The 25,973-nt window shown below is 55.1% G+C and overlaps 1 protein-coding gene across 1 annotated transcript in view; it reads right to left on the bottom strand.

Annotated features, from left to right (window-relative positions):
- The window catches only part of UNC5A (unc-5 netrin receptor A), a 68,183-nt gene extending 56,882 nt beyond the window's left edge, over positions 1 to 11,301 (bottom strand). Inside the window, exon 1 of the mRNA XM_059919664.1 lies at positions 11,232 to 11,301. Within this exon, the coding sequence (XP_059775647.1) occupies positions 11,232 to 11,301 (70 nt within the window). The remainder of the gene's footprint in view (positions 1 to 11,231) is intronic.
- Between the last annotated feature and the right edge of the window lie 14,672 nt (positions 11,302 to 25,973).

The following is a 25,973-nucleotide window of genomic DNA, read 5'->3' as shown; positions in this document are numbered from 1 at the left end:
TGAGAGGCATGGACTGGAGAACCATGCAGGGAATGGTAAGCTCAGGTCCAGCTGAAGCTTGTGGGAAATGCCAAAGTAACATGGGGCAGGAGGGGCTTGGAGGAGGAGGACCAGGAAAGGGTGGGCCTTCTGACTGGTTGCGGGGGGCAGGTACTGGAAAGCTGGCCTCCCCACCCCACCATGTTACACCTGAGAATACTGAAGTGGAGAGGCAGGACAAACACTAGTAAGAAAGCACTGAAGGCCAGGCGAGATCAGGACAGGCCGAGTGTTTGTTGCGAATGAGTTCAGGTCTCTTGGTCTTAATAAATTACACCTCAGGTCCTGGCACAGGGACCTGCTGAACCCTGCTGCTGACCTCTGAGAAAGGAGGGGGAGCAGTCTTGGGGCAGGAGATGTGTGAGCTGTGGCCTAATTTTCAAAAAAGGAAGAAAGTTGTATTTGGCGAATGCATCAGTTAAGTTCTTTGAGTGCAAGCAACAGAAAATGATTCTCACAAATTTAAGCAAAAAGGGGGAAGTACTGGCGAGAAATTGGGTTGCTGAGAGAAGGGAAAAGAGGCTTAAAAAGCAAGCTCGGAAGCAGGAAAGGAACCAGGATAGGGAAATTACTAACCTGTCACACTTGGGCCCTGCTGCCAAGATGAAGGGGCCTGTCGAACACTGACTAAGGCTATACCAGGGGAGAGGTCAGGGAGTTCTGATGGGACTGGGAATGGAAGCTGGACAGATACAAAACCCAACAAATGTCCACTGGAAAAAACAGAACCTGGTGAACCCGATGCAGACCCCAGGAACAATTCTGGTATTGCTTCTCAGTCAGCTGCAGATGACCAAGGGGAGCAGGGACACCGAGAGACATGCTAGGACCCCCAAGGACCTGTCACACCAGACCAGCTTCCCTTATCATAAGGTTACTGTTCTGATAGGTCAGGGCCGGACTGGAAACGGACTGGAAACGGTGTGTCTGGATTTAATATCTCAAGATCAGCAAATGGAGATGTATGAACCAGGTGACAGCACATTTAAGGGAAGGCAAAACCTTCTGAATGGCCAGCACTGTTTTCTTTTATTTTTGGCTGCATTGGGTCTTCACTGCTGCACATGGGCTTTCTCTGGTTGCGGCGAGCGGGGGCTGCTCTTCGTTGTGGTGCACGGGCTTCTCATTGCGGTGGCTTCTCTTGTTGAGGAGCTCGGCTCTAGGCGCGCGGGCTTCAGTAGTTGTGGCACTCCTCGGGCTCAGTATTGTGGCTCGTGGGCTCTAGAGCGCAGGCTCAGTAGTTGTGGCGCATGGGCTTAGTTGCTCCACAGCATGTGGGATCTTCCCGGACCAGGGCTCGAAACTGTGTCCCCTGTACTGGCAGGCGGATTCTTTTTTTTTTTTTTTTTTTAATTTTATTTATTTATTTATTTATTTATGGCTGTGTTGGGTCTTAGTTCCTGTGCGAGGGCTTTCTCCAGTTGTGGCAAGTGGGGGCCACTCTTCATCGCAGTGCGCGGGCCTCTCATTATCGTGGCCTCTCTTGTTGCGGAGCACAGGCTCCAGACGCGCAGGCTCAGTAACTGTGGCTCACGGGCCCAGCTGCTCCACGGCACGTGGGATCTTCCGGGACCAGGGCTCGAACCCGTGTCCCCTGCATTGGCAGGCGGATTCTTAACCACTGCGCCACCAGGGAAGCCCCGGCAGGCGGATTCTTAACCACTGCACCACCAAGGAAGTCTGGCCAGCATTGTTTTCTAACACAGCCGATCAATTGGCTAATGTTGATCCAGACGTGGGTCTTTACCTTTCAGCCTCAGGCTGTGTCCTTGGTGCTAGTCAGCATTTTTATTAAATACTTGGGTAAAATGTACTGATGACATACTGGTTAAATCTGAGGATCATGTGCTCATCCCTTCTCCATGAACAAGAAAGCTGTAAGTGGTGGCAAACAGCCTGGGTAACAGGACAGTGACATAGGTGGCTTGGGCCCAGCTAACCTGTACAACCATAACCCCTGGCTGCGGGGACTGGCTCAGACAGCACTTGAATTGGACCAATGAGGAAAGACCAGGACATTTGTTGGATGGCTAAGGGAAGAGAGATTCTCTCTTTCCCCCTGGATTGGGCCTGCAAGGATGTAGCCCTGGTAACTCTGGCAACTACCTTGGTATTGTGAGGGGAAAGGCTGTTGGAAAGTGGCACCAACACCCCCATCCCCTGCCAGAGCAGAGATGAGGGATGTATCCTGGTCACACTGTTCTCCCTGGATCCAACCATGCCTGAAGCCAGAGCTACCCCTGGCCTTTCAGTTACGCATGGCAATAAATCTCCTTTTTTTTTTTTTTTTTTTTTTTTTTTGCTTAAGCCAGTTTGGGTTGGGTTTTCCAATATTTGCAACAGACACACTTAGTATGCTATGCTAGTCCACATCAGGGCACTGTGTCACAGTGGGATGCCCTCCTGGGACTGACATCCAGAGGCAGCTAACAAAGATGTTGGGGATAGAGAAGGGGGCTTGGAACCTGCTACATGAGGAACACCTGAGTGGATGGGAGGTGCCTGGCCTGGCAAAGGGCAGATAGGGCCCTGTCTTAAATAACTGAAAAGAGAAAAGCCACCCTTGTGTGGCCCCAGAAGGAAAAGTCAAGAACTATCTGGGGGAGCTTACTGGGAAGGATTCCACCTCCCATAAGAAAGTTGCTCTGAACAGCCCGAGCCACCTGAAGATGTGTGGCCCTGGAAAAGTTGGAAAGCAGACCCCCGGGGGTTTTATAATCAAAATCCTGTGGCCTGGACATCCCAGCCCAGGATTAGAAAGTACCTGCACCCTGGTGGCGGGGTGGTGTGAAGAGGCAGGATACAGGGGGGAAATGGGCTCTGGGAGATGAGGGGATTAGCCCAAGATCAGGCCGAGGAGCAAGGTCCCCTGACTCTCTCCAGTGGGCTTTCAAGTCCATGGGACACCAGACAAGGTCATGACAGTAAATGGACACATGGGGCTTGGTTCTGCTCCCCGCTGGTATGGGTGGGGGAGGTGAGGCTGAGCAGTAACAAGGTCCCAGCTCTGCCACTTCTCTGAGCCTCAGTGTCCTCATCTAATAAATGGGACTAACCTCACCTACCTCCTGGGGTTGTCCTGAGGTTCTGATCAGATGATGCAGGTAGCGCCCAGCACCGGCCACGGTTCCTACCATCACCAAGGTAATTAAGAATATAAGGTACGACAGTTTCAGCCACCAAAGCCTCCTCCTTTCCCCGCCGCAGACTTCAATCCTCTTAGTAGAGGAGAATGAGTTTGGATGTCAAAGACCTGGGTTGGAACCCCAGGCTTGCTCACAATGCCCATGCGGGACCTCGGGAAGCCATGCCCTCCCATTTCTGTAAAATGGGACGGACCACAGCGGCGCACTGGAAGCCTACAGAAGGTGCCCCAGAAATCTCCTCCTTTCCGCCGCGAGCTCAGCCTGGGAGTTGGAACCGCTACACACCACCAGACGGCCAGAGGGGCCCACCGCCCAGCCACGTCTCCGGGGTCTGAGGAAAGGCGGCGCCAGTGGGGGCTGCAGCCGGGCGGGCGCGGGAACCGAAGAGCGGCGGAGGCCGCCGAGCCGCCGTGCCCGGAGGCTGGACGCCTGCTCCCCCCGCGGCAGCCGAGCACTCAGCCAGCAACTTGTTAACAGGCCCCGAACAAAGAGCCGCTAATCCAGCGGGCGGCCGCGGGCGGGCTGGCGGGCGGAGGGATCCTGCCCCTCTTCCGCGCGGCCGCCGAGTTTACTGCGCGCTCATTACCCGGCGCCGGGCGGGGGCGGGGCCGCGGGCCAGGACGCGCTGCGCCCCTTCTCCTTGGACGGCCCCGAGGCGCGCCCCTCCCCAGAGCCCCGGCGGGCGGGCGCAGCGGCTAATTGCTAATCCCCTGGGCTCGGGCTCCCATGGGCTCGGGCACCTGCCGCCCCACGGCTGCTCACGTGCTGTGCAGCTCGCCCGCAGGAGGCTTGCCTCTAGCCCGCGACCCCCACCCGTCAAGCTACCCGGACAACGTGGTGGGGGATGTTTTGGGGAGAGGGGAAGGCTCCGGTCACGCCTGTCACGCCGGGACCATAAGGAATCACTCCTACCTGCCAGTGCCTGGCATCCTTTTTTTTTTTTTCTTTTTTTGTTGGGGGGTGGGGCGAGAAGGGCTGGAAAGATGCAGATACGGGAAAAGGCAGAAACCCCTCAACTCCATCTGGTCTCTGCTCCAGTAAGGAGGGGGTAGGGTCTAAATCGGGGTGTACCTCTCTGCAGGCTCTGAGCTGGACATGCTGGGGTGGGGCACGGGGAGTCCCACCTGCCACCCTGGCTGGGGAGGTATACTGCAGAGGTGGGATACAGGGACCAGAGCTCCCTCTCCAAGGATCAATCTAGACTGACTCCCCCTCCCCAAACCTCAGCCATGTATTTGCCTTGAGCTCAAGGTGACCCTGAGCCTTCTAGAGGGACACAGCTCTGACACCCAGGCGTGGGGAGGGGCCTGAATCTGGGGGACTCACCCATCAGGGCACTGGCCCTTGGTGCTCTCACCATGGCCCACTCATAGGTGGGGAGTTCAGGGTCCCCTCCCCCATCTAAGCGGGACCTAAAATTTGCCCTTTGTGGCCTACTCTGGGGAGCAGCTGCCACTTAGGCCTCTCCTGATGGCTATGAATCTCCCTGTCTCCATCTCAAACAGGGCTGGGATGGCGCAGCCAACAACCACACCTGGAGAGCAGGAGGGGCAGGGGACTTCTATATGCCCTGCCCCTGGGTGTCAAAGCGGGCAGAGAAAAGACACAAGGCCTGTCCCCCATCCCCAAATGGAGACTTCCCCTCAGGCCTCTGCCCTTTTGCCTGGACCCCTAGCTGCACCCTCTCCCACAAAGAGGGCACCAAGGACTCCCCCACTCCCCATAGGAGAGGATGGAACAGTGCCCTCTGCCATATCCCTCACCAGCAATTGCTAACATTTATTGAGTGCCTACTGTGTGCCAAGATTGACATGCCATCAGTCTGCCTAATCCACACATCAACACTGTGAGTTAGGTCCTCTTATGACTATTTTAGAGACAAGGAAATAAAGAAGTACAGGGAGGAGCTGGATCCACAGCCAGGACGAGGGTGAGGCAGGGGGTGCCAAGGGTACAAAATGTAAGGAGGCACTCACTCTCAGGGGCTGACCCTGTACTAGCACGACTTAAAGTTTGCGCCCTAGGCCCCTCCCTTGCCTCACCCTAGTCGGAGCCCTGGTCCAAACCCTGACCCCAGAGCCTGCAAACTCAACCATCCTACCACCTCCACGTGCCTGGGGTTCTGGCTCACAGGGGACCAAAGACTGCCTGCGGCATCTGACATCAGTCCCTGGGAAGAGGGTGGGCCTTAGGCACTGGCACTCTGACCTTCTGGGGGTCCTGAGAAGGCCTGTTTTTGCCACTGAGGGAGTTCACCAGCTAAAGCATGACCCTGCTTCCTTGCCTGGGCACTGGGACTCACAACTCCCACCTCTGTCTCACAGTCACCTTCGGCCCTGCTGCAACAGCCACATAGCTCCAAGGCAACACAGGCAGCTGCTGCCAGTGTGGTTGGTGGCTTTGGCAGGTGCTGGGCAGGTGTGAACAGTTCCTGGAGGAACCTGCTGCTGAGCGCACAGTCCACCCCAGGCTCACAAGGCAGCCTCTCTGGGCACAGCCCCCAGTAGTCATCAAGCCCAACCCTTTAGTATACAAAGAGGAAAACAGCCCAGAGAGGTTAAGTGATTTGTCCAAGATCACACAGCAATCAAACAGCAGAGCCCGAACCAGAATTGATTCCACCCAGGGCCCCTACCCCTGCTTTGCTGCCATGTTCTGTGTGAGAGCTGATCATCAGCACACAGTTCCAGGACAAGCTGAGCCCAAATCATCATGTTCACAGAACCCCCAAACAAAGCTCTTTGCACACTGCAGCAACCGGTGTCTGAATCAGGCCCTGCAGGGGGTGATGTGTGTACAGATGGGGGGTGAGTAGGGGGCTTCTTCCAACTAGAAGCAATGATTCCTCCTGAGGGCTCCTGCCCGGGGCTGGAGCAACAAGAGGTGAAGCAGCTTATACAGAGACCATCTTCTCTCCTACATATGAGCTTGAGGCCTGATGCATCTTAAGACCCCACCCTGTCCTAACTCATGTCCCTTCAAGAGCCAGGGAAAATGGAGGAAGGAGGCAAACGCGTGCCTGCTCCATGTCGGGGTCCACCCTGGGTGCTCTATGTTGCCCATCAACTCGTAACTATAACCTCAGGAAGCAGACGTGACCCCATTCTACAAAGGTGGAAACAGGCTGGGGAGTAAAAGTTACTCATCCTAGGTCAGGTGGCTTAGACTGAAACTGGGCCTGTCTGCCTCGTAAGCCCTGCCCTTTCTACTAGACCTGACAGGAGGAGGGGGCCAAGGTTCCCCAGAAGGCAGGACGACACTTCAATGCCACTCTCATGGGAGCAGACAAGAGGAACGGAGGGCTGAGCCAGCAGAATTGACTGCAGGGAGCTGGGCGTCCATCTGGGTGGTGAGGATGGCCGGGGCCCAGGGGCTGGGCTCCGCTGGGGCTGAGACTCAGGAGCTAGGAGCCCTGCGTAGGTGCCCACAGAGCCGCCGGTCTTGGTGTCAACTCCAGCCCTGAGGATGGGGGTGGGGCCCGAGGAAGGGCCACACAGACAGACTGTCAGGGTCAGGATGGGTAATGCCACAGCTGGGTGCCCCTCAGCCCTACCTTCCAGGGGCTTCAGTCTGCAGGTCTGGGGGCCAGAATGACATTATTTGCACGAGAAGACACCCACCTGGGAACATCTATGCCTGGGAGGGCTGGGGGTGGGCAGGGAGGTTCCTATTCCACATACATGGGCAAAACTGTGTGAGGGACTCACAGACACACAGGCTCCCGTGAGCTGGTTTGCGATCTGTGTGTGGGGCATCAGCTAGCTGGTCCCCGCCCTGGACAGGAGCCATCTCCAGCCTCCCTGGAGCAGGGCAGTCTGTGTACAGGCACAAGGATGAGGAGGGATGAGGAGGGCTGCGGAGGGGACAGAGCAAACTTCTCTCCCCCTCCCCAGCCGCAGCAGCCCTCCCTGCCTAGCCAGAGAACCCGAACTCAAGCAGAGGAAATAAAGAGAAAAAATAAGCACTTGACTGGCTGTGACTCGGAGCACGCTGGGGGCTGAGAACCGGGTCGCAGTGCCGTAGACAGTGGCAATATTTGTGGGAAGCACTGGCGTGAATGAGGAGGTGGCTTGGGCCAGATGCCTCTGGCAGCTGCCCCAGGCCCCACGTGCCTCCCCAGGGCTGAACAATCAGTACCTCTGTCCTGTAGCCCACTCAGAGCTCATCAGTGTGCCGTGGCCCCTGCATGGGTCTTAGGAGGAGCTGGGGAGGCCTCTTGGAGGGGGCTGGATTGAAGCTGGGTGCTGAGATAAGCAGAACAGTGGGGACTGGAGGCAGCAGGGGGGCTTAGCCTGGATCTGGACAGAGCTGAGGATGTTGGGGTATAGGATGGGGAGCGTGGCTGGCTGGCTGGGGGGCACCAGGTTCTGCAAGGCAAGGGAAGTACAGTGTGTGGAAGCAAGAGCTTGTCTGGGGGTGTGGATGCCCAGCCCACTGGCAGTCAGAGCCAGGGAGAACGCCCAACCTGCCAACACATCAGCCCAGCGATGTGTGGTGATGCAGGTGTTTCCCTAAGGGCTTCTGGGCTCAGGGTTCAGACTTTACCTGCTGGCACTGGGGCGCCACAGAAGGCTTTCTAGTGGGTTCTAGCCTGGGTACCAGGGGCATTAGTCTAAGTGGAGGAGGCACAGGAGGGGGATGAGTGGTGGGTGGCCACTGCACTGGTCCAGGTGAGAAAGGTGAGGAAGAAAGGGCTGGGGGAGGAGGGGACAAAGGAGGAGAGGGACATGAGCACAGTCACAAGTAGGGCTGAGCTGGAGGACTTGGTGACAGATTAGACATGAAGCGTGAAGGAGAAGATTAGAGCCAAGAGAGACTCTAAGGTTTCCAGCCCCAGGCTGGGGGAAAAGGGGGAGGGGGGACGGCAGGGCCCCTGGGAGGAGGAGACTGCAAGAGAGGGTTGGCCTGGAATGAGCAGGTCTGGGTACGTTCATGAGACAGTGAGCACGTGTGCACGCCTGTGTGTGTGTGTGTGTGTGTGTGTATACACGTGTCTCTGGTGGCAGCCAAGCCCAGCATTGGGGCCTTTACCTGGAAAAGTCCTCCAGCCCTGGCTGAGGGCAGCTTCTGCCTCTGAGACTTCATGGCTTGAGTCTGCAGCTCTGGGGCCCAGAGCAGCACGAGGCAGGAGGAAGGGGTATAAGACAGGGGGTCCTGGCCCCTGGCTGAGGCCAAAGTTGGCTGCTCAGGAACCAGGAACCAGGCCAGGCAGTGCCTCTTGGCTGGGGGGGTCCGGTACCTGGATCAATGCCAATCCCAGGCTCCTAAGGGAAGCCCCTCCCAGCACAGGCAAGGAGAGGCTGGCGGGCCAGTCAGAGGGCCAGCCCTCTCCTGGGGTGCCTGGGAGGGACCCCAAAGAGCAGACCCCCATCCCAAGGCAAGGTGAGTGAGAGCAGTGTATCTCTTAGCCTTGAAGAATTAAGACACCCTCCCAGCAACCAACTGCTCCAGCCTGGGGGTGGGGGGTGGAAAGAGGGGTCCAGAATCAGCCCTGAAGGTGGGGGAGGGGCCTGAGGAAGCGGCCACCGGCACAGACTGTTGGGGTCAGGATGGGCAATGCCACGACTCAGTGATGCCCCTCAGCCCCACCTTCCAGGAGATCCAGCTCCCTGTGGGCCCCGCCCCCTCAGGAGCGCAGAGATCTGAGACAGGGAAACACAGGTGTGTGCAGCTCACAGGGGCGGGGAGGCAGGTGCCAGCTGTGTGACTGGGTATGAATGGGAAAAGTCTGTGAGACACGTGGGTCCCTGTGTGCGCGGGCACAGAGAGGGCCCATGCAGGTAAGTGTGCTGAAGGGACAGGCTTTTGTGTGATATCAGGAGACAGAGGGTGGGCACTTGGCCTGGAGAGCAGGAGGCTTCAGAAGTGCTGGCCCCCGGCGCCCCCTGCCGCCTGGCCAGCCGTCCCTCCCTCAGCCACTCACAGACACATTTCACTGGTTGCTGTTGCCAAGGAGCTAAATGGGCGGTGTGGGAGGAGCTGGGGTCAGCACAGGGCCAGCCTGCTGGGCACATGTGCCCGGAGCCTGTGGGGGCCAGCAGTAAGGGGCCCCAGATGACAAGAAGGGCCCCATGCCCTTCAGCAGCCCCTCACATGGGCCTGAGAGTTGATGCCCAGAGGCAGGCACTGCTCCAGGGCAGCCCCGTGGCACGGGTGCCCACCGGCCAGCTCCCTGGGCAACCTTGCACGAGGCCCCAAAAGGTGCCTTGAGACCCAGGGATGCGGTTCCCCCACTCTACAGCCTCCCAAGGAATCCATGCAGCACCCCCGGGGCTGTGGCACCCTGACTCACCAGTACCCATCACCGTCTCATCTACACACCCTCACCTGTGCCACTGCTCACAACCGTCACACACGTGCGGTAGGCCTACCGTCACACACGCTCATCTGGCCACACGCATACCAAGGCTGCACACACTGCCAACCCCCGTCATCGCCAGGGCACACATGGCAACCCATGGCCCTCACACGTGCTCACGTGGGCAACATGCAGATATGACCACACAGCCCTCTCGCATGCATCTGACTCAGTAAACATGTCCTGGCCTCTACTGGGTATCTAGCAACACCTCCCTTGTGTGTGGAGCTCGAACACCCCCAGCTCACCACGGTCAGTGGTGCAACCCGTACCCCTAAGCGATGCACACACTCCGAACACACACGTGTGTGCAATATGAAGACGCACCCAGTGGCAGTGCAGCCTCCCAGCTCAGTCCGGATGAGGAAGGGAGGTCATGGGGCAGAGGGGTTTGGTAAAGTGAGGATTTGGTGGGGGGATGATGGGGTGATGGAAAGGGAGAGAGAGTGGATGGGATGAGGTGGAGGGAGGACTGAGAGGGGCAGGATGCAGAGGGTGGCCAGGCAGTGGTGGATGCAGGATGCACTATGCAGAAACCCTTTAAGGAAACAGCCACCAGCCTCAATCATCAGGCTGGTTTCTGAGCTTTCACTCATTCATCTCCAGTCAGTCTGGCTTCCCATCTCAGGAAACCCAATGCTCCCTTCTGACACACCTGGGATTAACAATGGCCTGGCCAGGCTCAGCGGCACCCCCCAGGGTCTCAGGGCAGCAAGAATCAAGAATTGCTAGGGCAAACTCCATGCCCCCTTGATCACACGAATGACACCCTCCCCTGCCCCCCGCCATACACATAGACACTCAGCTCTGCTAAGTGCATGGGGGTCGGGCACAGACCAGGAGGCCCTCAAAAACTCAGCCTAGATGGAAGCTCAGGGAGAGCAAACAAAGGATGCAGGGGGACTCCCCCCCCACCCCCAGGAGGTGGGCTGAAGGCTGAGTTATGGGGCAGGAGAGTGTGGCCAAAGGGACACGAAGGGAGGGAGAGTGTTGTTCAGAGAAAGGGAGGGGAGGACGCGGTAGTAGATCCACAGCATACACCTCTGGCCCCCACACACCAGGAAGGCCAAGAGCCACAGCGCGGGCCAGGGGCCCTGGCGCTCTGATTGTGCCGGCTACAGGGGCTGGGGGGCTAGTGTATGCGCCTCCACGCCTGGGTGTGTGCGTGTGCGAGCGTGTGTGGCGAGGACAGAGGAGGACACTGTGTTCCGGACGTGGGCAGAGGCCAGGTGCCAAGCTGGGAATTGAGTAGCTGTTTGGGGCAGATGCTGCCGGGAAGAGGTATCTTAACCCCATTCCTCAATTTCCTGGGCACTTGGGATGTGGTCAAAACCCTCTAATCTGCTGACCGGCAAAGTCAGACTCCCCGGGGCGTTGATCTAAACCCCCGACCCTGCTCTGGGGCCGGGCAACCAGCAAACTTCCCCCGCCTGCAGGCGTGGGGCGTCTACACTCGCCAGCCCCACGCGCTGACAGCTGCTCCTGTACTTGGCAGAACCCAGGCTTCCGGGCAAGCGCGCGGGGAAGCTGCGCAGCAGCAAGAGGCGGCCCCCGCGTCCCGCCTCTCAAAGTTTGGCCCCCGGGGGCTCCCGACCCGGTCAGGCAGCGCGGGTCAGGGACCCCCAGAGCAGCTAGCGTTCGCGCGCACGGTCCCCCGCAAGCCTCCCCAGAGCGCGCGCGTGACTCACCCGAGCCGCGGAGCCAGGCGGCGAGGACTATGCCCAGGAACGCTGGCCACAGGCCGGACCGGACGGCCATGGCCGCGGGCGGGCAGGCGGGTGCGCGGGCTGGGCGCGGGGCCCCGCGGACGAGAGGGCGCCTTTCAGCGCCTCAGCCCAGAGCCCCAGCCCCGGGCACCCCCGGGGCCCATGCCAGCGGTCTGCGCTGCCTCCGGGCGGCCGGCTGCGGGGCGCACGCGGCGCGTGGCTCCCCTGGGCACCGGGAGCGCAGCAATGCAGCCGGGGCGGAGCGCAGCGCCAGCCGCGCCGCGCACCGAGCCAGCCGCCGCGCGGAGCCCGCAGCCGGGGAGCCGGCTGGCGGGCGCCGCAAAATCCGGACTGGAGCACCGGAGCGGGGAGGCAGCAGGGCGGGGAGGGGGAAGGAAGGAGGGGCCCCGCCACCCCGCGCCGCGCAAGCGGGCCACCCTCCAGCTCCGGGGATCCCTCCAGGCGATGCCCGAGGCTCCCCCGGGGAGGGGCTGGGGTGGTGGGCGGGGAGGCCTCCCACCGCCCCACGCGATCTCCAGGGACCAGCCAGGAGTCTGAAACCCGGAGCGGATCGGTTCTCCGGATCCGGGCTCTCCCGGGCCCGCCAGCCTGCGCACAGGTGGCCCGGGAGGGGCTCAGGGCTGCGGCGACCCCGGCCCGGCGCCAGGCTGCAGACAGAGGCCCGGGGCAGGGGTGCCCAGGGTAGATTCCGCTGCAGTTCTCTACCCCCAGCCCACCCCAGTCCCCGCCTCCCGGCCGCGCTCCGAGGCTGTCAGCGTGCCGCGGTACGCCACCCAGCCCGTAGCTTGGATAGAAGACTGCGGGAGAGCTCCCGGGCCCTGGCCCGCTAGCAGAGGTACGCGGGTAGGCTAGACTAGGCGCCACCCGCAGTCCCAGCCACGTAGCCTGGTGGACCTTAGAGTGACCCCAGGTCTCTCTAACCTCACGGCACCGTTCACCTAAGGAAAACAATCCTAGGACGCAGCGCAACCGACAGGGCGCGCGGTGTTTGCGCCCGGAGTGCGCACCGCGCCGGAGACGTGGGCATGAAGGAACCAACTGGGCTTTGGGAGCTAGAGACATCTAGAGTAGGGTCTAGGAGCCTCCGCCTTCTAGCTCTGTGACCTTGGGCAAGTCATGTTGTCTCCCGGAGCCTCCAGCAACGACCGCTGCAGGAGCCTCCTGTTCCCCACCCCCCATTCCCTAATCTGGTTAAAATAAACAGAGGGTTGCCTTGAAGGAGAAAAGAAATGACAAACACGCACCCATGTGCACGGGGAGAGTGGTTAGAAAAAGAAAGGTTCCTACTCTGGGTCGGCCTAAAAATGAGAAGGGTGAGGGCACGGTCGCAAACTAAAAGGTCTACAGGGGCCAGTCGATAATATAAATTGATGCTGCATGCTGGGCGATATAAGAAGGGTCTTCGCTTCCACAAAGAGATATGAGCTCTCCTATATTTCTTGAAACACGAGGCCCTCTCTCGGTCTGTCTTTTGTTTCCCACTTTTGATAGAGAAGGGTTGTGAGAAACGTTTTGCTTTCCTCTTACCTCTACTGTGAAAAACACCTGCCAATGTCCAGATACATATCTATAGATGCTGGGCTTCAGTGCCAAGGAGGCAATGGCAGCGCTGGGGACTGGGCACAGGGTCCCATCTCCTGGCACAGCTGGCTCTTCTCCAGGTGCCAGCTTGGGGGTGGGGGTGAGGTGGGGCCCAGTAGGGCCACATCTTCCAAGTTTTCAATAGAAGCCATTGTATCAGTATATGAAATTTTCTGATTTAAAAATTTTAACTAAAAAAAAAAATTTTTTTTTAATTAACTTCATGTGAGCCCAGATGAAGATGTCCACAAATATCCACCAGCTCTGGGTTTTGAACTCTGCTTTGGGGATTGCTTGTGCATAGACAGTGTCAAGGGGCCCTGATCTACCCAACAAGAGAGTGTGTGTGTGTTTGTGTGTGTGTGTGCGTGCGTGCATGCGTGCGTGTATGTGTGTGTTGGGGGGAGCAGTGTACCTAGGCTGCTCCCTCTGACATTATGCCCCACCCCCCTCCCAGGGAAGAGGTGGGTGAGAGAGGTGAAACAGTAGCAGGACCTGCCTTTGGGGCCTCCAATATGGGGGAGATGATTAGGAACTGGGATTTGGGCACTGGAGGGAAGTAGTTGAGGGTGAAAGGCTGGGAATGGGGCTGGGGTATAAGATGATATCATAATGGTGTGTCCTGGACTCTGCTGTCTGCCTACATTTATAATTTGGTTTGATACTCACAGGAAATCCTGTTAAATAAACATTGTTATCTCCATTTCATCAGTGAGGTAACTGAGGCTTGGGGAAGGAAAGTACCTTATGCCCAGGGTCCACCTTATTCAATGATTGCAAGGTTAGTTGAGATGACTCTGTGCAAGGTTTGATTTCAATGTCCATGCTCCGTACATTTTCCCCTGCAGTTCTTGCTCTGGGATTAGAATTTGGGAATGAGGTTTGGGGTACGGGAAAGAAAAGGTTCTCCTCTGTTCAGTTTGGTTGCTTTGGTCCTTTCTCTGGCCCTCTCTCTTCAGCCAGAATAAGATGGTTTGTGTAGCAGTCAAGATAGACTAGATTATGTTGTGGTAGCAGTCCCCAAGTCTCTGTGGCTTAAGTAAACAAAAATTTATTTCTCATTTATCCATCATGGGTCTACTGCTCCAGATCTTTGTTACTCGAGTACAAAGCAGCCACTCTCAGGTGGGGGAGAGGAAACGGGAGCTCTGGAAGTACACCCACCAGCAATCAATGGCTCATCCCAGACATGACACTTCCACTCACAATTCAATGGCCATAGCTGGCCCTACGGGCCCACCCAAGAGGACAAGAAAGTATATTCCTACCACATGCCTGGAAGGCAGCCACTGAAATATGTGGAAAGCAGCAGTGGTGATGACCACAGCCTCTAGGCCCAGCATGACCTGCCCCCTACCTACTCTGCAACTCTGCTTGTGCCCTAGCCGTGGTGGCTTCCCTTCTGTTTCTTCAGCATCCAGATTCATCCTCACCTCCAGGCCTTCCTGTTTGCTTTCCTGTCCCCAGATCTTCACATGGATGATTCCTTTTAGTCACTGAGGTCTCAGGTTAGCTGTCCCCTTCCAAGTGGTACTCAGGGCCATGTCAGGAAAAAGAGCAGGGATACCTTGTGGAGACAGGGGAGTAGACGTCTCACCTGAATTCTGCTTAAGAATCCAGGTTGGAGGGCTGCCAGGAAGGGCTTATCTCAGACCCAAAGGTTGATGGCCAGATAGGAGGGCTCCTGACATCTCCAACCTCCTTTGCTCTTGAGCCCCAGACTCAAGGGGAAGGAGGAGCCAGATCCTGCCTAGGGGGGACCCTCCTGCAAGTGTCTGTAGCCCCCTTGCAATGTCCCAGTGACAGAGCACAGGTTTCGCCACCAACTGCTCTGCTGGCTGGAAATGTCTCCTCTCAAGGGAGCAGTAATCTGCCCCTCATTGAGTTCATCTTCTGGGGCCACATCAAGCATGTCTGCCCCCTCTTTTCTTCTGTTATTTTAGAAGAGTTTCATTTCTTTTACTTCAGAACACAAAGTCTGGGTCTACCCTGGATTTTCTCCCTCCAGTGCTACTGTTGCTGGCACACTTGACACACTGGCCCCCAACGGGACCACTCCTCTGAAGGCATCTGAAGGCATCTCCTGAAGGGAGCTGGCACATTTCTTGCCCACATGACCTTGTGCACTGCATGAGCAGAGGCCCAGTCAGCTGTTGATCAGTGACATCGTACTGTTAATGCCCACCAGACTGAGGGACCTCAGAGCTCGTGGTGAGGCCTTCGCTGACTTGAAGATGTGCCAGAAGCTCCTGTGATGATGATTAAAATGCAAATCTCCAGGCCCTGCCCTATCCTGGTTCTGATTCAGTATGTCTGGGGAGGTGTCTAGGAATCTGTGCTTCTACCAAACCCCTACCATCCCCTACTAGCTATTTTTACTGGTGCCGGTGGTCTGAAAACCTCGCTTTGAGGAACACTGCCTTAGGTCTTTGCCATGGGTGCTGCCAACACCAGGGTGTTACCCATCTACCCTGGGTCACTGGCTTTCTGAATTTAAATTCAGAGACTTCAGTTCATCCCAGTTCCATTCCACTGTATGACACCTAATCCCTCTTTCCCATATGGAGCCATCTCAGGATGTGGAGGCTGTCAGGCAGGGGACTTGATATTTTCTTCAGCTTCCTGTCATTCCCAGATGAGAGCGGGAAGTCATATATACTTTCAATCAAGTCCTTACGAAACAGGTGGCTCAGAGCAGAACCAAGGACAGGTGTCAGAGGCTCCCCACTCTCCACTACCTGCAAGTTGCACTGGGACAATAAGTCAGCTTCTCTTTCATCCACTTGGGAAGCCTCTGATCACACCATCCTTCAGCTCACATATACCTGCCGCGTCCACAGAAATAAATGGAAATACCCTGCAGAACCCCAGACTCATGAGCCTCCTGCTTTGCTTTGATCTACCAGGCCAATAACCCAATCAAAGGAAATTAGTTCGGCAGGAACGACTTGTTCTTGGTGATCCCAGATTGGCTCTTGATGATCCCTGCCATGATTCCAGCATTCATATCTGCCCACTGCTCAGCATCTAGTTTCTGTCTTCTGAAAGCAGCATCTCCCTGTCTTTCCTTTGAGGGATCACCCCTCCCCACCATCCGTGCATGAGATTCATGTGGGGCCACCCCACCCCAGTTCCAGAGGATGGCACAATGCTTCAGGACACAAAGCATCCACTATTCCCTGAACAATGTGATTCATTTGAGGATGCACGTATGACCCAAGCCAAGCCACTGAGGCTCAATTCTAGGACTTTTGTTGGAACTAAGGTGAGAAAGAATTTCTTCCTTACTGGACTTGAAGAAGGAAAGAGGTGATCCTGGGACTGCCATCATGTGAGGAGCACATGCCTGAGACTAAATCTTGGGCAGAGAAGAGCAGAGCCTGGAGAAGGGAGAAGGGCTGAATCCTGGTTCTTCGTTCAAGCCCCCTGGATCCAGCTGCTCCTGAAGCTACCAGATACACCCCTGGTTTTTCAGTTACATGAGCCCTTTTTTGTTGTTGCTGTTTAAGCCCATTTGGGTTTCTGTCATTTTCATTTGAAAGAATGGTACAGAATCATCCTTTATAAAAATCTGTTCTAGAGCCTTGCATAGGATGGGGCAAGCATTTATTAGTGCCTAGTGTTTGCAAGTCTCAATGTTGCCCATTGGGGGAAACTGCGGCCTATGGGAGAAGACATAAATATCCTGCTAGTTGTACATTAGAGTGTAATGAGAGCCCGGTTATAAGACAAGTGAAGAATGTGTAGGAGTTGAGAGGGGAAAGAGAACTAGAAACACACCCCTTCACAGGACCCCCAGCAATATCTGGACCAGTCCCTTCCACACACAGAATACCAACATCCACCCACGCCTTGAATCCAACACAGACACACACACACACACACACACACACACACACACACACAGCATGCAAACACCCACTCACTCTCTGCTCCTAACACAAATACACTTCCCACACCCAACTCAAATCACACAGAGGCACACAATCAGTAATACAATCAATCAATACTGAATCAATATTGGGCACAGTCAATAAAAACACATACTTTCTCTGTATATATTTACATACATATAAAAACACTTCCATATATCCCCACTTCTTTCCTGCACAGACTGTTTTCGTGTCCATTCTCCATGCAGCCCCATGCTGCTGAGAATTTTGTGCCTGGGACTCTCCTGTGCCTCAGCGCATGAAGTAAGATCTTTTCACTGTGGAGCCTTCAGGACCAAGGACAGCACCTGGAATTTCTTGAGACTCACCACGGGCCCAGCACAGGACTAAGCTCCTTACCTGGTTTATCTCTATCAATCTCACAACCCCTTAGGAAGTAGATGCTATTATCAGCCCCATTGTGTAGATACAAAAACTGAGGCACAGAGAGGGGACATAACTTGCCTAAAGCCACTCAACTTGTAAGGGATGGGACAAGGATTTAAACTCAGATGCTGCTCCAAAAATGTTTGCTGAGTGATTGAAAGAAGCTTCAGTCTAACAAATGGTTTTATTAGAGACACATGCTCCTATGATATATGTGCTATCACACACACACACACACACACACACACACACACAATCAGATACACACATCCAGAGATAACCTTTCCAGCTCCACGAGCTCCATGGTATCTCAGACTTGGAGGTTTCCCTGGTTACATGGCCCCCATTTCTAGTGTCCCTACTGGGCACTCTCAGGCAGGTTTGAAGGTGAGGTGTTCCCTGATGAGGGAGCTGTGTGAAAAGGAGGGGGTGGGGAATCATCAGGAATGGGCAGGAGGAGCTGAGGAGGAGGAGGAGGAGGACGGGATTGGACCAAGTGGAAACCTGGCACCATGCCCTCTGCAGTTGACCTGATGAGCATTTTGCAGAGTTAATTTCATTAGCGTCTCTGGGAGATGAACAATTAGCAAGATGCTCTGATGCCTTTAAAAGATTAAGAGAGGGAGAAGAATGCCTTTCTGGCTTCCCCACCCGACCACAGTGTTCCCCCCACCCCCGTTCTTTCTCTGTGCTTCCTCCATCTCCATCTCCATCTCCCATCCATTCTCATTCCATCTTCCCCTCCCCTGCCATCATGCCCTCACAGAGTCACTTATACCCCCCCGCCCTACCCCACCCCACCCTGCTCCTCGGCCAACACGATGGCCCCTCCCTCCCTCTTCCAGGCTCCCATCTGCCCCTTGGCAGCCCCATGTTGGACCACTGCCCACAGAGCACCAGTTGGTCCCCCATGTTCTGATCACTCAGACACCCAGGGCTGGGGCTTGGCACTGGTCCAGTCCTGCAAAGAGGCAGAGCTTTCCTTTGGCACTCACAAAGGGCAAGGTCAGGTAGGGAGTCTCTGTTTTTTATTGATTTTGCCACCAGGTCCTTGGCAACTCCCAGAGGGGGTTACAGTCGCTGACAACTTGGGGCTCCCATTGCAATCCCAGGGCAGGTCTGGTGGGCAGGGCCGGGGTAACCTTCTCCCTCCTCCCTGGGACTGGGAGGAGGTTGGAGCTCCCTGAAGGGAGGCCCAGGTCAGTGTGGCTCTACTGAACAGATGGAAAAGGGGGCTCCAGACACTTGGGTCCATGTTTGTTTCAGTCTCCAGCTGCACGGTTCTTGTGTTAGGCTCACACTCCTCATTGCATCTTCCCTAAGTCCCAGTCAGTTGGAGGGGTTCTGGTCCAGCAATCAGACTCTTCCCAGCCTCTTCGGAGTGCCCTGGGGCAGCTCTGATACAGGGAGGCCCTGCTGGCCAGGGCCCAGTCTTTGTGGGTTGAGATTCCATGTTCTCGGCTCCAGGCAGACCCTCTCCTTTCAGATCAGATGATTCCCGATGGTTCTAAGCTCCCTTCCACCTCAGAGGCCTCCCTCAGTCAGGGCATCAGAATACCTGGGAGCTTGCTAAAACCCAGATTTCTGGACTCCTTCTCAGGCTTATACTTGTTCTCCAGGTGGCACCCAGGGATCTGCATTTTAAGAGGTTTCCATCTGGGCCCTCTAGACTGGGAACCACGGCACACGATGTCATGGGTCATAGGCCGCTGGAGACAGAAACTCTTGCTCTACATCATGAATTCTCAGCGGGGGCAGTATCGCCCCTGAGGGGGCGGGAGTTGGTTCTTTGCAGGTGGAGTTGGGTGAAAACAATCTGACTCTTTCTCTATATGAAGAACAGATCTATATACGGTACATAAACAGATAGTGTATCTGCGGTATTAAAATTTCAGAGAGGGGGAGATTAGGGAAAAAAATGTCTCCTAGGATCCTTATGGGGGCGATAGTGAAAAATAGGTTGAAAACCACTGCTCACTACTGAAAGGTCCTAAGAAGCATGAGAGCATAACACAAACACTCCACACTGGGACACATGCACACACACACCCGGGTGCACACACACACTCACACTCACACACGTCAGCGCATTCTACACACAACGCATTGAGAGGCTTCTCCTCACACTTATGCAAATACACACGCTCCCATCTTCACCCTCCCACACAGACACCAGGAGGCTCCAATAACACTGCATTAGTGAAGAGAAGCCTAGGTTAGGATTTTAATAAGCTTTTAAATAAATAAATATTATAAATCCCCCTTTACAAGGGCCTCTGTGCTTCTTACTAATGTGACATCCCTGGCCTCACACTTCTTGAGAGCAGAGTTGTCTCCATGCATGCAGGCATGTTTCTGAGACTGTGCGTGTTTTGTGCATGGCTGTGAAGGAGCATGTGTGTGCCCATGTGTCGTGTACATGTGTCTGTGAGGTGTGTGCCGGGGCAAGGTGCTGTGGGCGACAGGTCAGGAAGGAGTGTGTGTGTGTGTGTGTGTGTGTGTGTGTGTGTGTGTGCGCTCCCATGCATATACACTTGGTGGTGACTCTGGGGTTCTTAGCCAGACACTGGCCAATTTCCAGGGAACTTGGTCTCCAAATTCTCCCTGTTCATCATTGTTTTGCTTACTTTTGTCAACTTATAGTGCATGCTCCATAAATATGTGCTGAATGTGTGAGTGAATAAATGAATGTAATTTACAAGGCATCTTGACCTCTGTTCTCTGAATTAAACTTCATAAGTTGCCCCACGTCCTAGGTCTCACTGTGCTCATTTTGCAGGTGAGAAAACTGAGGCTCGGGGAATTGAAGACAGCACTCACACCATCACCATTCAGTAAGTGGTAGTTGAAAACAAATCTTCTGGTTCTCAGGCTTTACTCAGGGCCCATTGCTACCCTGCAGGCACTGGCGAGACCCAAATAGGGTGGTCCAGGATCACTTCCAGAAGGGCTGCTAAAGAGGTGGTCATGTTGGAATCCAGCATCCACAGCAAGATCCTCCTGAGAGGTTCAGGACAATCCCCATCCACCTTTTCCTCTGCTCCTCCCTGGTACCACCAGACCCTTGGTCCTCAGAGCCTACTATCCTGGTCCCTGGAGGGCCAGCCGAAGCTAGGCAGAGCAGATGGGCGATGTTCACCCAGTGAGGCAATTTTGACTCAGTCCCTCGGGGGGTGGTACATACTGTGTGCCAAGGTTAATTAAACTGGTAATTAGAAGGAGAGATGCTTAATCTATCTGGTTAATAAAATAACCCCCTTGCATGAGCACGCAGACGCTGTCACTCGGCCGGGCGGAAGCCGAGAGGCTGCAGCCCTGGCATTATGGGATCAGTAGAGCAGAACGCTCCCCGCTCCCTTGGGCATTGGCTTCCCGCCCTCTCTGCTCCCCAAGTCCTGGAACCAATTCCTGGGTCTGCCTCTGTCACCTTAGGGTGGGATCTTGGAGGGAGCTGTGAGGAGGGTCAGGTGCGGGGAGGCAGCCAGGGGTGCCCTGTCCCGGGGAAGCTCCAAGGTGAAAGGCAGCACTCACAGGGCTTGCCAGCCATTGGCCCAGCTTGCCATGGGTTGTGGGGCTCCTATGCCGGCTGGGACCCTCTCGTGCCCTTCCGTGACTCTTCATGCCACTTCCTTCAAGGGCTAAGTCTGACCATCACACTCTAAATAACATCCTTGGTGAATATCTTTACAAATTAATTTTTAATTTCCCATATAAAACATGAATACCTTATTTTTCTAAAAAATATAAAGACTACAAATACCACCTCTCCACCATCCCCAATCTCAGGTTTTTTCAGGGAAGAGACCACTGGTGAAAGTCTGGTGTGTCACCTTCAGGGCCTTTCTCTGCTTATGTACAGGTATAATATGTTGAGGTAGCTAGATGTAGTTTTGCTCGATGTTAGATTTTTATAATATGGTACCTTACTGTATGCTTCATTCTGCTCTGTGTGTGTGTGTGTGTGTGTGTGTGTGTGTGTGTTTCCCCCACTCAACAATGATGTGGAGAACTGATGTTTTCTTCAATCAGATTTCACTGAGATGGAATTTTCCAGTTAGGGAGAGGACTCTTCCTCGCCCTCAGGACCTCAAGCTAAGAATGGCCTGGGTCTTGTATCGAGGCATCGCCTGGATGTGGACTCACAGCCCTGTGGGTCCACCCTGCACTCCCCAGGCTCACTGCCTGCTGACCCATCTGCCTGAAAGCTCCCCTGGACCCTGCTACTCCTCAGCGACTGGAGCGAGCCAAGGTCGCAACAGTGCCCCTTCCCTCCTCCAGCCTCTGTTGCGAGACACCAGGGCGGCTCACAGAAGGCTATCTGTGTGTGAGGCTGCCACAGCCCCACTGCAGCGGCCACCCCCTGTCAACCTCACAGGCTCCCTACTAGCTCAGGTGGGTGGGGTCCTCAAAGAGACCAGCTGTCTCCCACTTCCCACCTCCTAGAACAGACATGGAGGGGCAGGGACTGAGTGACACCCTCCCTGGGAGCTGCTGTGAGGACAAAGGCGCTCAGCTCACCTGTATGGCTTGCCAGGCAAGAGGGGCAGCTGAGCTCTCTCCCAGCTCCTGGCAACAGTGACAGGCAGGCTCAGCTGATGGGCAGAAGGCAGCAGGCAGCAGGCAAGGGAGGAAGTGTGCCCATGCAGGGGAAAGGGTTTTATTAACCTCCTAATGATTGGTTTAACGGGCTTTGAAGTCAGGTGAATTCAGCAACTGGAGCAGGTGGCACTGAGGCTGCAGTACCTGAGCTGATGTGAAGTGGGGAGCCTGGAGGGGCTTCAGCTACCAGAGCCCCAAGTTAGCTCCTAATCTAAAGGGGGTAACAGGACACACTTTTTTAAAGGGCAAGAAGCAGGTTAGAGAGTGAAGGCAGAGCTAGACAGGTCATGGGCTCAGCCTACCCATCCATCCACCCATCCACTCACCCATCTAGCCATCCACCCATCTACCCACCTACCCAACTATCTACCTATCCACTCACTCATCTACTCACCCATCCACCCATCTATCCAGCCACCTACTTACCCATTTCCTCACTGACCCATCCACCCATCTACCCACCAACCCATCCATCCACCCATCCACTCACTCATCCACCCATCCACCAACCCACCCATCTATCTACTCACCCACTCACCTATCCTCCCACCCACCCATCCACCATCCACCAATCATCTCTCCAACCATATACTCATTCATTTAGCAAGTATTTATTGACCCCCATGCTTTATGCCAGACCCTGTGCTATGTGTAGATCCTGTTTTCTTGGATCTGATTATTCCAGCAAGAGTGTCAGGCAGGAGAGAGACTGGCAATAAATAAACCAACAAGATAATTACAGATGGTGAAAAATATAAAATGGTGAAGTGAGAGAGAGTGGAGGATAGAAGGCATGGAGGGCAGGGAAACTCTCTGAGAAAGTGGTGTTTCAGCTGAGACCCGAGTGAGGAGAATGTGGCAGCTGCTTGAAGATCTGGGGGAAAAGTGTTTCCAGCAGAGGGAACAGCAAGTGTGAAGCATCTGAGAAGGAAATGAGCTTGGTGTGTTTGTGCTACCACAGGAAAGGCAGTGTGGCTGGGGCACAAGGGGATGGCAGAAGAGGATATGGGGGATGGTGTCTGAGAAGTGGGCAGGGACCAGATCCCAAGGACCCTTGAGGTGGAAGGAGGGGAAACCGGACTATTCCAAGAGCAAAGGGAAGCCAGTGGAGAGTTTAGACAGAGGAGTGATATGATGTGATCTGCCTCGGAAACTCATTCTTCTTGATGCCTTAAAGTGATGACTATAAAAAAAGGGGGGAGGAGGGTGGTGGCCAGAGATTTCTAAGTCCCTTTTGGTTCCAAAATCCTGTAGTTCCTCACCCCTCTCCAATTCTAAAACAGCGTGAAGGATAATCTCTAACATTTGAAGGGTGTTTTCACCGTTTACAATTCACATTCACGGACTGATTCTGTTTAATGCTCACAGTAGCTCCATTCAATAGCAAGGAAGTGGCCTCCTCTGAGCCCCTGCAGGGCAGCCCCAGAGTGGGGCCTCCCAGCCTGGAGCCCTAAAGAGCGCTGCTCCACAGTGCCAGCTGGAAGGGTGAGAATGCCGCTGTTGGTCTTGCTGTGAACGTCTGTTATTTGCAGCTGGGCCCCCAGACCCTTGCAGCACTCCCTTGTTCCTTTGGAGAACCTCCTCCACCACCACTCACAGTCTTTGCGGTTCAGATGGAGCCAGTCCCGCTTCCTGGCTCCAGGGGTGGCCAATCAGAATTCCCGCTCTCCTGGCTTCCCGCTCTGCTGGTGGTTGGTTCAGGTTAGGCCCCCAGTTTGTGCCAGTGAGAATCAATCCTGGGACTTAAACTGGGACTTGAGCTTATACAGGAGATGCTCCCTTTCAGGTGGGGTTGGTCATCTGTCAGCATGGTAGCCTGATATGAATGGCTGATGGCCATCCATTGGCAAGATCCTGCCTAAGAAGGGAACCACCACAGAGGAGCGCTAACAAAGAAACAAAGAGAGAGGCTTGTTTTGTTAGAGCACCCTGACCCAGCCACACCTGAAGCCAAACCTCTCCCACCTTTCTAACTTTTCAATTACAAGAGTCCATGAATTCCCTTTTGAGCTTGAGCCAATTTGAGATGGGTTTCTGACTCTTGAAGCCAAATGGGTCCTCACCAGTGCGCACTTGTACAACCCTTGAAGGTTTATAAAAACACTCTTACACACAAGGCTGGGTTCATTCTTAGAGCAACTCTGGGAGTTAGGCATTATTACCTCTGTTCCACAGAGGGGGACAGCTAGGCCAAAAGTCAAGGTGTGTTGCCAGGTACAGGGCTGGAGCTTGGATCCAAGCCTTTAGTCATTCTCATCCTGGAGGACGAGTGCATCCTCCTGGTACAGCGCTCCTCCAGGAACCTCTTTTCAGTCATGAACCAGACCTCTGTTCACCCTTCCTTTGCCCCCCAAGGAGCAGGCCCCACTTTCCTAGCCACTGCTCCAGCCAGCGTGGGGTCCTTGTAAGCCTGCTGCCCGTGGCTCCCTTCCGCTGATATTTCAAGCAGGCAAAGCCCTTTTAGGAATGTGACTGTGAGTGACTCTAGGGAGACAGACAAGGCCCCTAAGACCTTTCTCCAATCTGCTGGGGAGCCACAAGCCACAGAGGAGAAGTGGAATGTAGAGTCCCAGCCCTACTCTTTTTTATAAGCAGTGTGACTTTGGACATGTGATTTAAACTCTCAACTGCCTCATCTGAAAGTGGAACTAGTAGTACACCAGCTTCAGGTGATAAACATTAAATGAAGCAAACTGAGTAAAACCCATGGTAAAATAAGCATTGGCATCATCAGCTCCATTGGCTTCATGGGGTCTCTCTGGTCCTGGCCCCTCAAAGTCATGCGTGTCCTCCAGCTGCATTCCCCTCTGTCCCGTGCAGTTTCTTGGACGTGTGCTCCCCACTCTGGGGACACTTGGCCTCTTTTGGGATTCACTCCTTCACTGAGGGAATATTTATTAAATGCCTATTGTGTTCCAGGCTCTGCTCCAGACGGTGGGAAACAACAGTGAACAAGACAAGAGCTTGCATTCTACAGAGCAGGGACAGACTACAACCACGCACGTTTCACACACGTGCTACGCAGAAAACAAATAAGCAAAACCCAGGGAGACGTGACAGTGTTCAGAGGAAGGAGGGGGGCGCTAATTGGCGAGGGAGGCTTAGCCACTGAGACCTAAATGATGAGAGAAGGCAACCAAGGCAAGAACTGATGGTTTGAGCGTCCCAGGCAGAGAGCACAGCAAGTACAAAGGCCCTGAGGTGGGACTAGGTTGGAGGAACAATAGGCTGGTGTGGATAGAGAGCTGAAGGAGGAAGAGGTAGGATATGAGGTTGGAGAGGAAGGCAGCGCAGACCCTGGGGCCCTTGTAAGCCATGGGTAGGATCTGAGCTTTATTACATGTGCAACGGGAAGCCATGGGAAGGGGAGGTAGGCAGGGGAGGGACGGATCCTACACTCATTCTAGAAAGAGCAGTCTGGCAGCTGTGGGAGGAGGCATGGCAGGGACAAAGAGCAAGCAGCACTGCTAGCCTGAACCCCTGCCTCATCCATGCCCTTCCGGAGCTAGCGCCCCCAGCCCAGCCCACCCCCGCCAAGCAGATGGTGTCGGGAGCCCTTAGAACTTTCTGCTTATCTGCAGGTCCCTGTGACCAGCTCTGTGCACCCAGAAAAAGATGCACGTTGATAAACTTGAGCAGGCACTATGGTTTCTCCACCAACCTCAGCTTCTCTTTGATGACTCATCCCCAGGGATTAGCACCGCGCACCCCCCCACACCCCGCCCTCTCATTGGAAATGGTCTGAGGTTTCCTATTACTATCACTGACAAAGGCACGGCTCCTCCCAGGTAATTTGCACCAAAGGAAGATCGCTTCCCCCTAAAGGCAGGGACTATTTCCCTTCTCAGTAGCATCTCAGGATTTGGAGGGTCCATGGTCCCCCTCCATCTCTGGCTGCAGGGGGCAGCCATTTGAGCAGCAGCGTGTGCCTGTGTGGACGCTGTACCCGGGTGCCCTCGAGGCCAAGTGTGTGAGAGCTGATGACCGAGGGCAGGAGGCAGGCAAGGATCCTGCTGGAGCGGAGAGAGGCCCCGGCCTGTGGTAACCCAGCCACCACTGCTTGTCTGCTCTGTGTTTATTTATCTGTCTGCCTGTGTCTTGCTCTGTCTTCTGATGTGGCTTCTCTCAGTCTTCAGATGCCCCCTCAGCTGGAGCCAGTATTTCTGAAGACAGACACAGTCTGCATCTTTCTCCCGGGGGCCGG

This window comes from Balaenoptera ricei, chromosome 3, assembly GCF_028023285.1.
Source record: "Balaenoptera ricei isolate mBalRic1 chromosome 3, mBalRic1.hap2, whole genome shotgun sequence".
Classification (NCBI taxonomy): domain Eukaryota; kingdom Metazoa; phylum Chordata; class Mammalia; order Artiodactyla; family Balaenopteridae; genus Balaenoptera; species Balaenoptera ricei.
The sequence above is the reverse complement of the archived record's forward strand: the minus strand, read 5'-3'. Positions and strand labels throughout refer to the sequence as shown.